Source organism: Centruroides sculpturatus, unplaced genomic scaffold (genome assembly GCF_000671375.1).
Source record: "Centruroides sculpturatus isolate CEXI.00-Female unplaced genomic scaffold, Cexi_2.0 scaffold201, whole genome shotgun sequence".
NCBI lineage: Eukaryota > Metazoa > Arthropoda > Arachnida > Scorpiones > Buthidae > Centruroides > Centruroides sculpturatus.
Genome location: NW_019384432.1, coordinates 74749 through 88512, shown reverse-complemented (window position 1 = coordinate 88512; position 13764 = coordinate 74749). Strand labels below are relative to the sequence as shown.

General features: G+C 27.0%; 1 protein-coding gene across 1 annotated transcript in view; it reads left to right on the top strand.

The window, feature by feature from the left end:
- LOC111619768 (diuretic hormone receptor-like) overlaps window positions 1-3118 on the top strand; it is a 100899-nt gene extending 97781 nt beyond the window's left edge. Inside the window, exon 17 of the mRNA XM_023361586.1 lies at window positions 2473-3118. Coding sequence (XP_023217354.1) covers window positions 2473-2724 — 252 coding nt within the window. The 3' untranslated portion in view covers window positions 2725-3118. The remainder of the gene's footprint in view (window positions 1-2472) is intronic.
- The last annotated feature ends 10646 nt before the right edge of the window (window positions 3119-13764 follow it).

The following is a 13764-nucleotide window of genomic DNA, read 5'->3' as shown; positions in this document are numbered from 1 at the left end:
TTTAATTAACTAGGAAAAAAAGCTTTTTAATTTTTTTTTAATTATAATAACAAATAATTAAAAATCATTGTTTAATTCAGATTATAATAATAAATTTTTAAAAACAACTCTTTTTATTTTTTTTAAAAAAAGTTGTTTTATTTAAAGAAGATATAAAATTTATTAGGTTTATAATAAATTTAGCTTTTATAGACAGGAGTTCGAATTTTATTTTGATTGTAGAAGAAAAAAGTAAAAGAAAAATCGATTCTCTGCAAGATAAAATTGAACATTTTATCAATAGCGTTTATAACTTTAGATCGATTTTATAATATCAAAAGTCGTAGTTCCTTTCAAAATTTGATTAAAAGTCCTAAAACTTCTTTATTTTTCTGATTTGTTTACCCGGTAAAAATTTTATTACATTGTGAAAATAAAGTGATCTAAGATATAAGCATAAATTATTCTTTAATTTAAATAATAATTTCTAATTTAGTTGATTGTTGATTGAATATAAATGTGAATTAATTAATCATATCAAAAATTGAAAAATGTTTATTTTAAAATTTTTAACTGTCTGCTCGCTATTTGATTTGTTATTTGCAATTGTTATTCGTAATTATATTAATTTTCTTCAGAATAAACGAGTTCGATTAAAGCTTCTATTCTTAATAATTAAATAAATAATGTAATTTCTTATTTATTTTACTTTATTGTGTGATATTATATTGAAAAATGAGAAAATACTTACTATAAACTGATAAAATAAATATATGTATTTTTAATTAAACAGTGGCATATACCGTGAAGAATTTTCCTTTTAAATTTAAGCTTATTATATGACTCATACCAATACAATAGATTTTACTGTTATATGATTTCATAAAAGAAACTTTCGTGTAGTAACCTATACAAAAAAATTATTTTGCAACACTCGATACGACAAAATACATTATTTTAAATAGGTATTGATATATTATGTAAAATTTCAAGTAATGATTTACAAAAAAAAAAAAAATCAGTTTAAAATTAGTTATTTTGAAATTTCAAAAGAGTTATTTAAAAAATAATTTGTTTCATCTAATAGATAACATATCAAAAGACAAAATTTTCTTTGAAAAATTAGAAGTTATTGATTAAAAAGCAAGAGAATCAATCATATTTTTTCAAATTTTTATGATTAATTTTTGTTGCAAAATATAAAAATATCAGAATAAAAATTGCATAGAAATCTGTGTGTACGAATACTTAAGAAAGATAATTAGCCTAGTTTTAAGGACGCATTTGATTTGCAACATTAATGTTGAATAATAAACCTACGATTCATATAAAATCTTGGCAAGGTTATATCACTTTTTAAACAGTGCTAAGAATTATAATTCCACCATGTTATCATTTTCTATTGTATAAAGATGAATTTTTTTTTACAAAATATATTGTTTTCTTCACGACAAGACTGTTTATTAAAATAATGATATATTAACATTATTATTTTGTTTTATATATAAACTAAATATGACCTAATTTGTATATTAATCAATCATTCGACGTATACGATTAAATATTAAATTAAATTAATAATTTATAAAGAAAACTATTATAAAATATAACACGATATTAGAGTATTTAGACTGATATGTTAATATTCGGAATTTCAATTATTCTCGTATTCCCAAGGCAACTTAACGCATTAGGATCATTATTGATCCCAATATTATATAGTTCTAGTTATATTAAAGTTAATTTAGTAGCACAAATATATTTTGGATTTTCACTGTAGAAAACAAATTAATTTTTATATTAAGATTCGAGATTTAAATGCTATAGAAAAAATACAAAATGATAAAAGACGATATCAGTCTCTATTCAAATTTAGTATCTATTTGGAAGTGACAGCTGCAATTTCTCTGTGGTAAAAAAAAAAATACATATTTATATGACAAATGCTATGCGTTACGTCGAAATAAATGACAGACGAAAATCAATTATAGGTTATATCTTATTCACCCTAATTTTAAAGTAGTTATAGACTCATTAAAGGCTCCTTTAAGTCGGTGTCTCATTAGTATATGTGAACAGCTTATTAAATGGAAATTTTATAATTTATCCGTTATATATTTTAAAGTTAGATTCGAGAAAATAAGGCTCTTGATTAAATTTAAGAAATTTTGACGGATGGCGTCAAACAGATCTTTCGCATTGTTATGCAATCGGAGATGGATGTCATGTCAAAGGATCCTTCATATTCAATAAGGCTTTGATTAATTAATGCAAAATTCTTATCCTCTTGTTGTTATTGATTGATAGTTTAAAAAAATAAAATTAAGATCATATTGATGAGTTTTCTCTACAGTTATTTGAAACTGAAGCAAAAGTAAGCACTTATTAAAAAAGTGTCAATTGTTTCAAATCAATAATGATCAATATTCAATCTCTTTGTTTTTTGATGTTCATAATAATTTAGTTTATGTTTATTTCAATATTTTATTTTAGGTTCGAAATACTTTGCGTCATTTCATAACAAGAAGGCGAATTCAAAACTCTATTGGATCAGTTGCACGCCCATCTTTGAATAGTCAACAGACAGAAACTTTGAGACTATATCCAAGAAGAGTGATTAGAGATCAAGACAGTCTTGCCACAACGGATTCTTGGATCAGCAATACAAGAGAAAAGAATACCAACGAACACAGACCTAGTAATGGATGTTATAATTTATGTAATTCAAAAGATGACATGATATAAAGCACATGCCAACTATATATTATCTAACTGTGTTGTTGAAAGTCGAATATGTATAGACTCATTTAAACATATCTTGTTACATAAATTTTCAACATATTTTATTTTTTGATGATTAAAATATGTTCCAGGACTATTAAGCCTACGTTAATATGATAAAATGAGAATATTATTTTTACAGCATTAACCTCATAAAATAAGAACAGAGATTAAAATTAATTGAAGAAGAAATTAATTTTGTTTTTCTTTAATTAAAATCAATTTTCTTCGAATAAAATACAATCTTGTTTAATTAAATCTAAAATACTGAAGTGGTTATTAAATACGATATAATTATACGAAGAACGATCAAATTGAATTTAAAATTTATGAAAATATTTATGATAATAATTCAAAATGCATAACTTCTAAAATACCTTGTATTTTAGAAAAAACAAATGTAATGGCTTTGTATGAATATAAATATTTTTGAAGACAATTTGTAATTGTTAATTTTATTAGTAATCAAGAAACAATGCAAGGAATATAATTGTATTTAAAACAAGTAAGATTATTTTTTATTTTTTATTTATATGTTAATCAAAAAAACTGAATAAATTATAAAAATATTAATTTGTAATTGAGAATTACAAAATAAAAATTTTATTCTAAATTAAGTAAAATGTTCATTAAAACTCATACATTAAGTTCAAAATACCAAAATTATTATTAACTATATTAAAAGTATGGTAAAAGTTATTTATTTTAATTAATTTGGGACTCGTATTGATAACAATAACCGAATGATAACATTAAGATTGTAATTAATTAAATAGGATTACAGTTAATGAAAAATTCTGGTTTTTATTGACTCTAATACTGTATATATGTTAGAACAACTAACATATATACAGTATTACATAAATATTAATTAATTATAGTTATTATTAATGTTGTTATATATTTTATTCTAATTATTAATAGTATTACTAACTCGCATCTTTTAGGACGTGATAATCTGATAACATTCAACGACTGATAACAATATCGTCATTAAAGTAAATGGAATCATAATTGTGGGTGGGTGCACAACAATACGCGCGAACTAATACGCATTAGTTATATATAATAATGTTGTTCTTTTACTTTTTTCGGTATTTGAAAAATTTCTTACGTATTATATTCTAAAGAGTTTTATTCAGCAAAAGAATGGGAATTGATTTCACACTATCTGCTACGGTGTAGACATGTTATTAGGACGGTTAAACTGACTGGTCTACAGAAAATATTTTTTATGTGTATTCAGGAACTTACAAGCTTTCAATGTGCAAATACAGTGCTTGAGGTATATAGCCTTTAGAAAACATTGTTTAAAAAATGATGTGAAAATATTTATAAGGTATTTTAGAACATTCAAGCTATATCGCTATTCGTTCAAGAGGAATGTCTAAATCAGAATTTTAATAAAAGTTAACATCAACTTCTATGTTTAAATTTCACGTTATACTTTAACAAAAATTGATAAAAATTTCTCTCAGAAAACAATTTAAAGCAGAATATAACCTAAAACTTTGTCAGCTGTTATTGAAATCTTACGCTTCTTGCAAATAGTGATAGAGTTAGTTTGAGTGTTGATAAATTACTGAATAAATATCTCCTTAAAATCTCTTGTTATTTTAACATCTATTTTTCCTCTTGGAATTTCTTCTTTATTATAATCGGCTCCTAGAATTATGAAAAAGAAATTAAAAAATTATTTAGATATTTTTCATTAGAATTAAATCATTAAAATATATGATTTCAAGATGCGAAATAAGTTATGATCGGCCTGTATTCTTTTTTCGAGTTTAAAATTAAAAAAAAAAAAACGTATTCTAAGATATGATAAATGTTTCATATTTTCTTTAGGTTTAGATTTTTTAAAGTATTTATTGTTATATAAATCAAGTCTATTGGTTTTAAGCGAATTTCGACTATACGTAGATCCCTGAATTATTCATTTAAAAAGAAATTGAATTATTTTTATACTACCATAACTAGAAATTTAAAACTGTAGCATAATATATACCGAATGGTTGTAATTAAAGTACTATATCTTCTATTCAACGTTGTATTAGTGTCGATCCGTATATACATTGGAAGGCCAGAAGGAGATGAAAATATTCTAAGGCTTAGATCCGATATACTTTCCATCCGTTTAAGGGAAATAGATAGAGCAGACATACTATTGACACTGATACAAATTTTCATGCTTTAACACATCGTTGGTGCACAAGAATTGTGACACAACTCAAAAAAATAGATCTTCCAGAAAAGCCATTTAAAAGTTTCTTGTTTCCTGCAATTCTTTGTCATGATCTTAGATTTTTAAAATTTTCAAATCTTTTTTGGAAATAAATATTAGTGTTCGTTCTTCCACATAAAAATATAGGGAGTTTGCTATACATTTCTACAATAAACTCGAAATTGGAAATTTTTGAGTTGTAACACTATTCTTGTGCACTAACGACATGTTGATTCAAACTTTTAATACATAAATCCGATACTGTAAGAAAAATTTCTCATTGTTGGGTTTTGAGTGGATATTACACAACAAATACTAAAGCTGTATTTATTGTGAACGAAGTAGTCGTTTTTATTCCTAACTTTTGTAGTTTGATATATAATAAAAATACGTATATATCGCCAGAGGAAAAGCAATTTGCCAGTACAAAGACATTGAAGAGATATGTCACCTCTGTTCCTTATGGTTCGATGGTTTCGCAATGCCATATAAAAAAATATTTATCAGTCCAGATGCGACTAAATCCGGTATGGTGACATTTCATGACATATGGGAAACTTTTCGTAAAAGAAATTAGTGCCAAAATTTACTACTGCGATACTTTCGGCGCTGCAAACAACAACAACAAACAAAAACAAGTTGTTTTGTGTAAACACAATTGTTCAGCCAAGTTCTAGGTATAAAAGCGTCCACAATTCTTGAACATTTGGCCATTGTAGCAGACACGAATAATTTTGCCGAGACTGCAGTTCTCATAAAGTTGTTTATGAAAACAATTGTAATGCTATTGCTACACTTCGGGAATTTTGCCGTCGTAAGTTTAGCCGAGGCCCATTGATTTCATAAACTATTAGACGATTACTCGTCTAATAGTTTAATAGTCTAATAGTTTAATAGTTAGTTCAATTTTATCAAATTGAGCGGTTCACCAGAAACATTTACAGCATGGTTGAACTTATTCTTGCACATTAAGAATGTTTTTTTATCGTAAATGTCTTACAGTTTAATTCAGCTGATGCGTGAATCTATCGTTTCAATATTTACCATAACTTACGTAACAGTTAATGANATGCTGTCAAATCTGTTTCTATGTAGTATTCTTATACCATAACTTTCAGAAGTTTCCTTTATTTAGACGTTTTCGCTGAGCTTTACTTTTTAACCTGGTTCCACCAGCTTTTTTTTATGGGATTTGAAGTATTTTTCAGGCATTAATCAATAATTTCATAATAGAATAATTTTTATGATAATTCTATATTTATCTCACAGTCACATGATAGTAGATTACTGCATATGAGAAGCATCACAGAAGATTTATTACCGTCGGTTGTTGAACAAACTGTTTTAAACCTTCAGAATTGGGAACCAAATTGAACAGCATTCCGTGCATTTCTGTTTAGCACGAATGCCTCGTACAAATAAAATATTTGTGCTTGCAATGCCAAAAGTGTCATAGTAATGAGTTTTGCGGAAATGTTTTCCTCGTGTCCGAAATGTCACCAACCTGGTTTATTGCATTTGGACTGCTAAATATATCTTTAAAAAGCGTTGAATAAGAATATTTTAATTATGATCTCAGGTATATTTTAGAAAGCACTCAAAGTATGACTTAAATTGATTCATAATTGTTAATGTGAAACATAAACAAATGAGCATTTATAAATATATTACAGATTTACGTGAAATATTAATACATAACTTAACACAATTGTATTTATCTGCTTAATGTGTATTAATAATATATATATATATATATTTTTTTTTTCCCATATACTGTAGACCTTATTAGGTTAGAAGTTATAAAAGTATCATAAATATCAAAATTAACTATTTAGAATTTTATACAACTAAATAATATGAATTTATTGCTTCCTTAAAAAATGTATTACTTTCATATTGAAGTTTTTTTATTATTATAAAAGTCATAAGAGAATTGGACTTTATTTTATATTTTAATATTGTATTGCTCTTTGACTTAAAATTTGCATGTGTGTTCAGGAAGTTATATACAAGTATATACTGTATGCTACTGCATATTTTTTTTTTATATATTGATTTTTTTGTTTTAAATTTTGTTTCTCCTTTTTCATTTTTTAGTTTTTATTATTGCGGTATTAAAAATCTGAATGATGCTAAAACTTATTGCGAACGTCTTTAACATTTTGTATATTTCACAATATTCTAACTTTTTCTGTTGTCTCAAAGAAATTAAACTGAACAAAAAACTAGTTACATAATCAGTACCTAAATGTTACTCGGGTTTTTTTAATGTTAGTCATTTTCTGAAAATTTTATTGAATTTTTTAAATTTAATCTTTTTAAGATGTGTTGATCGATTTTTTTGTTTTTCACATCGCACATTATTGCTATTAAAAACGTGCTCTTTTCACTTTCGAATGTTTTACTTGTATTTTCAATATTTATCATTCTGTTAGTTTTATGTAAGAATTATATATTTTATATGAATAGTTATGCTTTTTTATTTCATACTCCTTCCAGTGTTGTCGTTATTGTCGTATACAAATACGCAAATTATACGGCCCGTATCACTTCAAAACACTATATACAAATTAACACAAATTATACGGCCCGTTATCACTACAAAATACTTTTACAACGTTTCTAGTATTAAAATGTATAAATATAAAATGTATTAATGTATAAAAAGCTGTTATACTTGATAGAGGTACAGTGCACTTTAATAATGTAACAAGACATTTATTTAGATATTTTAAAAACGTTTTAATATTTTTTTCATTTATAAAATATAATATCGCATTTTATTCATTAAAGCCCGGAAAGTTTATTTTTAAAACATAAGTTTTATTTGAAGAAAGAGGTTTTTCAAGACTAGGATTTGTTACCATACAACAGGAGACAAGTGGGTAAACGTTGAAAAATTCCTCGTTTATCTTAATTTAGGAGTTACAGCTACAACATTTGAAATAATTACTATTTCCATAGCCTGATTCAGCGTCGTCCAATTCGTTTATTACTTTGCCATTCGAATCTATTTCGATGTCATTATTGGAATCAGGATCTTGAGTACCATCTTCTGGTTCAAAGCCATCATCTCGGCCAAATGCAGAGGCGGTTAAAGGTGTCAGTCTAATGTATAAAGACTCGGGATCGAGTCCCAAGAATTTTTCGTGAGTAGTCTGTCCCGGTTATGTCTGTTTTCATGCTTCACTACCAAGTCGCTTTATTTTGGGCCTAGCCGATCTCGCGATGGACTTAAAAATATCCTCTTATTGCTCACGGATAGATTAAAAAAAAATAACTATCAATAAATTGCATTAACCTGTACACTACAGTACTTCATCAGGTTTCTCATGCTTTTCAACTCGAGCATTTCCATTTCACCGGGCTTATTCGAAAACTGTGGGGTTTATTTATATCCCGAGATTTAATCGAAAAAATACGATATTTCAATTTGGTGTTTTGTTTTTAATTAAAATTCCTGATAATTTTTTAATTCAATTTATTAATGTGCACTTTATCCACATATTAATCATGCTGTCAAATCTGTTTCTATGTAGTATTCTTATACCATAACTTTCAGAAGTTTCCTTTATTTAGACGTTTTCGCTGAGCTTTACTTTTTAACCTGGTTCCACCAGGTTTTTAATGTGATTTCAAATATTTTTTAATAATCAATAATTTCATAATAGAATAATTTTTATGATAATTCTATATTTATCTCACAGTCACATGATAGTAGATTGCAATAAATCAAGCTATGCGATAAGTGATTGACTAATAATATGCCAAAATTTAAAAAAATGGGATATTATTTTATAAATATTCAACGCTTCAAAAGAGCAGCCAGGAGGAGGTCAGTTCTCAAAAGAGGCATTAACAAAACGTGTAAGATTAAATTAATTTAAAACGGGTTAATATAACTCGAAGTCGCGTTTACTCGAAATCGTTTTCTTTTCTTAATTGTCTATTATGACATATTAAATCAAACCGGTTAACTCGAGGTCCGAATTTTTCCCTCTGACCTATTCGAGTTAACCAGATTCCACTGTACTATCGAAAAAAATATATATATACACCGTATATATGTATAATAATAAATAAAAAAAATACAATTTAGAAAATAAAAAATATGAATAAATAATTCAAGATATCATAAATTAGAACAAAATTAAAAATTGATTTTAAAAGAAAAAAGCAAGTTAAAAAGTATCAAAAAACTAATTAAATCTGTAAAAAATAATTTGAAAAAATATATTAACGTTTTTCTATGATATTTATACTTGAAAAAAAAATCATTAATGTACAGTTTTCACTTTTAATTTTAAATGTTTATAACAAAAATTAGATTTATAGTATTTAAGTATATTGGATTTATGGTATAATTTAAATGTTTTAAATTACTTCAAATCTAAAATATTTTCGAGGTTCCTTTTTATATTTGTTGATTAAAACATTTATGAATTAAAAACATTGTATTTAAAAATATATATAAATATTTCATTCAACATTGCATATATAAATACAAAATATTCATAAACAAACACAAAAACAATAGTAAACGTACACAAGATTAATATAATAAATTATTGCACTTAAATTAAAATTGCAGACCTTAACATTCCCATTGTCGTAAATTAAGATTTGATTTTTATTTGTTTTAATATTTAAATTACTTATGTTATTCATTTTTAGAATTATTTTAAACTCTTATTCTTTAAAATACTTTAATACAAATTGTTGATTAGAAAAATTTCTATTTTAATTCTTTGTCATCCATTTTTACTTTATTAACCCACACATTTTAGTATTCTTCTGCTTACTAAAAATCTTATGAATTAAAACTTAAATATAAGAACTTATAACTAAATTTTCATTACTTAAATAAAATTTATTCTTTAATTAAATATTGTCAAGTTAAAATTAAATTGAGTTTTTACAAATGGTAATTCAATAAGGACATTCAAGGTCATAGTCGAACAATAAATACACTTTAATATAATTATTTATATTTTTCTGTAATTTGATCATATTAAATGATGAAATAAAAAGTTGATGAGAAAAATTTAAGCTTGAAAAAATAAATTGTGAAATTACTATCAAAAGTACGTACTCTACATTAATTTTCGATGAAAATAAAAATAACTTGAAAAGTATTTAAAATAACTTATATACTTTTCTAGGAGTAAAACTAACATTTTTTAAAGAGTAATAGACACACAAAGATACAAATAAATATCTAAAGAATTTAAAGAATTTTTATTGTTATTGTTTATACAGTATATAATATATTATACAAACATATACACGTCATTTAGATAAATGTATATATATATTTATTGTACAAATATATACACGTTCTTCAGGTATATATTTATATATAGATAGATACAGTGGAACCTAGCTTAATAAGCACCTCGCATTACGAACTAAACAAATTGTGAAAAAATTACTCGTTTAACGAGCGACGTTTTAGCATAACAAGTGACGAAGAAAGGGAGTGCTAAACAGACTGATAAAAGTCTGTTTAGCACTCATTCTGCTAGCATCTTATGGTCGAGTTTTAAACTCCGTAACGTAACCGTATTCATATTCGTAAATGTTTGCTACACTGGATATCTATAGCAATAGTTATAAAATACCGTAAGGCCGTTTCCTAATCCTTTAAGTTTAAGAAACAAACTTTTTTTTACGGCTTACGAAGCATATCATGAAAATGCGCAAAATCATCGGCTGAGGTTCCCAAATCTAACACTATAATTATTTATTCATTTTATCATTTATCTATTAATAGGCCTAAATTTTTATGACCAAAGTAATTCTTATCTTATAATTTTATATTGATCAAAAGTAGTATTGTCAGATAAAAGATACGTTTCAACCAATTTGTTGCATCCGGCACAAAATCCGATTGTATAGCTACTGACTTAGTGCAGTTGGTCAATTAGCCGAATTCCTACCATAAATTTGGTCGATCCAAACTTTTCTTACCGAATACGGTAGAACCATACGGTTACATTACGGAGTTTATAACTCGACCTTTAGTGTTGCTTGTGATCACACATTTTTCCAAACTTGTGTTCAGACATATTACGTATAAACATCAACAACCATAGCCCGTTATATAATAAACACGCCAAACAATATGCCAAATTCTTGAACTATGTGGAGGCTATAATTGAATACAGTATAATTTTCTTTGAATACACGTTATACATAAATTCAGTATTTTTTCGGCATGGAACGCATTATCGTATTTTACATTCATTTATATGAAAAAAAATGTTTCGCTTAACGAGTGTTTCGCATTACGAGTAAGATTCTGTAACGAATTATTTTTTTAAGCAGGGTTCCACTGTATATATATTACACAATTATTTACACTATTCAGGTATATATATATATATCAGTGGCGTTCCGTCATTGGAAGCGGTAGATGCGCCGCTTCCCTTGTATTTTCTAAAAAATAAATACATATTAATTTTAATTATATGAAAATAATCGCACAATATTTTATTATAACTGTATTATGTATCTTATTACAAATTTCTATACTATACGTGGAAAAAAGATAAGATTGCTATTGTATATTCGAATATTAGTGGCGGAGTGGAAGCGCTGTATTGTTCGCATCCAAAAAAAAGCCAGATTCGCGCACGCGTTTTACAGAGCACCAAACTCATCCGGTTTAGCTGGTGGAAGCCTAGGACTTTGGGTGGATGCTACACGTATACCGCATCCAATTCTGTTCAGGACCGGTTCTGGGCTGTTAGCCGCTCTCGCCCGATTATGTGAATCACGAGTAGATTTATAACTTAACCCAACCGATAAGAATTTACCGGTATGTTTTTATGATAGTTCTGTATAGTTGACAGGAGTTAGAAAAAAATCCATTAAAATATTTGATATTTTTATTCCGTTCTCCGATTTTATATTACTCACGAATTTCAATGTTAAACCAGTGATATTACGATTTCGTATGTCCCATCTCTAAGGGGATGTAGAAAAAAACGTGTTCAATTCTTGTACAATGTTAAAAAATTAACCGTTACTTTGGTAGCATCGTTTACAACTAAATTTAATGAATGAGAGAGATGCACGAGGTACAGAAAAAGCTCTAGAATTTATTTTCCTTAAATTTACGATTTATGTATCCGTTTGTCATAAAAATTTGTCTTTCCACTTTTTCCCGAGACTACAAATATTCGAGTACAAAGTAACCGGTTTCGACTTATTTCTACTTAAGTAGTAGTTAAATAATTAAGAGATTAGGAAATTTGGAACTTAAATAAAACCCTGCTGAAAGAGCCGGAATATTTAAACAAAAGCTTAACCGTACCGATCTTTAGCAGAGTAAAATGGGGACTGATTTCTTAGTAATGTTAGATGTAATAAAAAAAATTTCCAGTTCAATGAGAGTAACTGAAAAGTAAATTTTGGAACTTTCCGTGGACATCACCTGGTCCTAAAACGAATTAGTTAGAAAACAAACGACGGACAATTTATTAAGTTTAACATATTTACTTGTTAGATTTTTACAGCTATGGCGAGAAACGTTTAAAATTTACAACAACCCCGTCGCGTTCTTTCAGGTATACTAGTGATGCGACTAAACAGGCATTTGACATTGACCGGTATCGGCACCCTCGGGATTTGGCAGCCCGCGTGCATGCATACACTGCAGGACCGTCTCTGATTCCAATCATTAGCCACTGGTATTTGACTAAGTGGATTGTATTAAGATTTAAAAAGTAAAGAATATTTTATGTTATTTTTATGTACGTTTCTTTATAAAGCTATATTTAATTATAATTTTCTTTAAAAGTATATTCGTACAATTGAATAATTTTTTATACCAGGTATGATGTATATTCACCACACATTTTATTTCACCAAGTAAGTTTTATTTTATTTTATTTTTAATTTTAGCCCTTATATCGTGGCTAGCGATTCAGAATGCAATTGTGATATTAAAAATACATTTAGAGAAGTCTACGGTTTTTTCTACGGTTTTTACTAACTTATCGAACAAACGAATACGAATGGACCATAGACAAGGGGTGGCCAGCATTTTTTCCCCCGGGCCGAATTGGAAATAAAACTTTTTTCACGGGCCGAACCAGAGACTGCCCTAGCAAGATTTTGAGGTGGTGCGCGATCTCATTGTGGTGTCACCGTGTAGAGACTAAATTGTACAGTACATAGAGATTACAGATATATTTTTCACATTATCATGCTTTATCAACGTTCTACGCTGTACTTAAAAGATTTGTAATGGAGGATTAACTCTAAACGCACAGTGAGTTGTTGACTTTTTTTTTCAGGCGTCAGAATTTTTCATCAAGATATTTGGACTTGAGTAGCTAATATTGAAAGATTAATCGCAGGCCACATAAATTCATTACACGGGCTGTATGTTGGCCATGCCTGCCCTAAACCATCACTGACGCGCCTGGAACTGATGCCCCTAGAAGTCGGCTTCTTACAGAAACACAGCTTCCCTATCGTCAAATGTCGGGGCACGCCACTGATATATATATACCTCAATCGTGTATCTATTCGTGTAATATCTAAATATATATACTTGAATCGTGTAATATATATATCTTTGAATGACGTATAATATTAAATTAATTAAATTAAAAAATATTGACGTATAATATATTTATATATTTTTGAATGATGTGTATATATACGTATATATTCGTGTAATATCTATATATATATACCTGAATCGTGTTATTATTTTTGTTATATATTTTATTCTAATTATTAATAGTATTACTAACTCGCATCTTTTA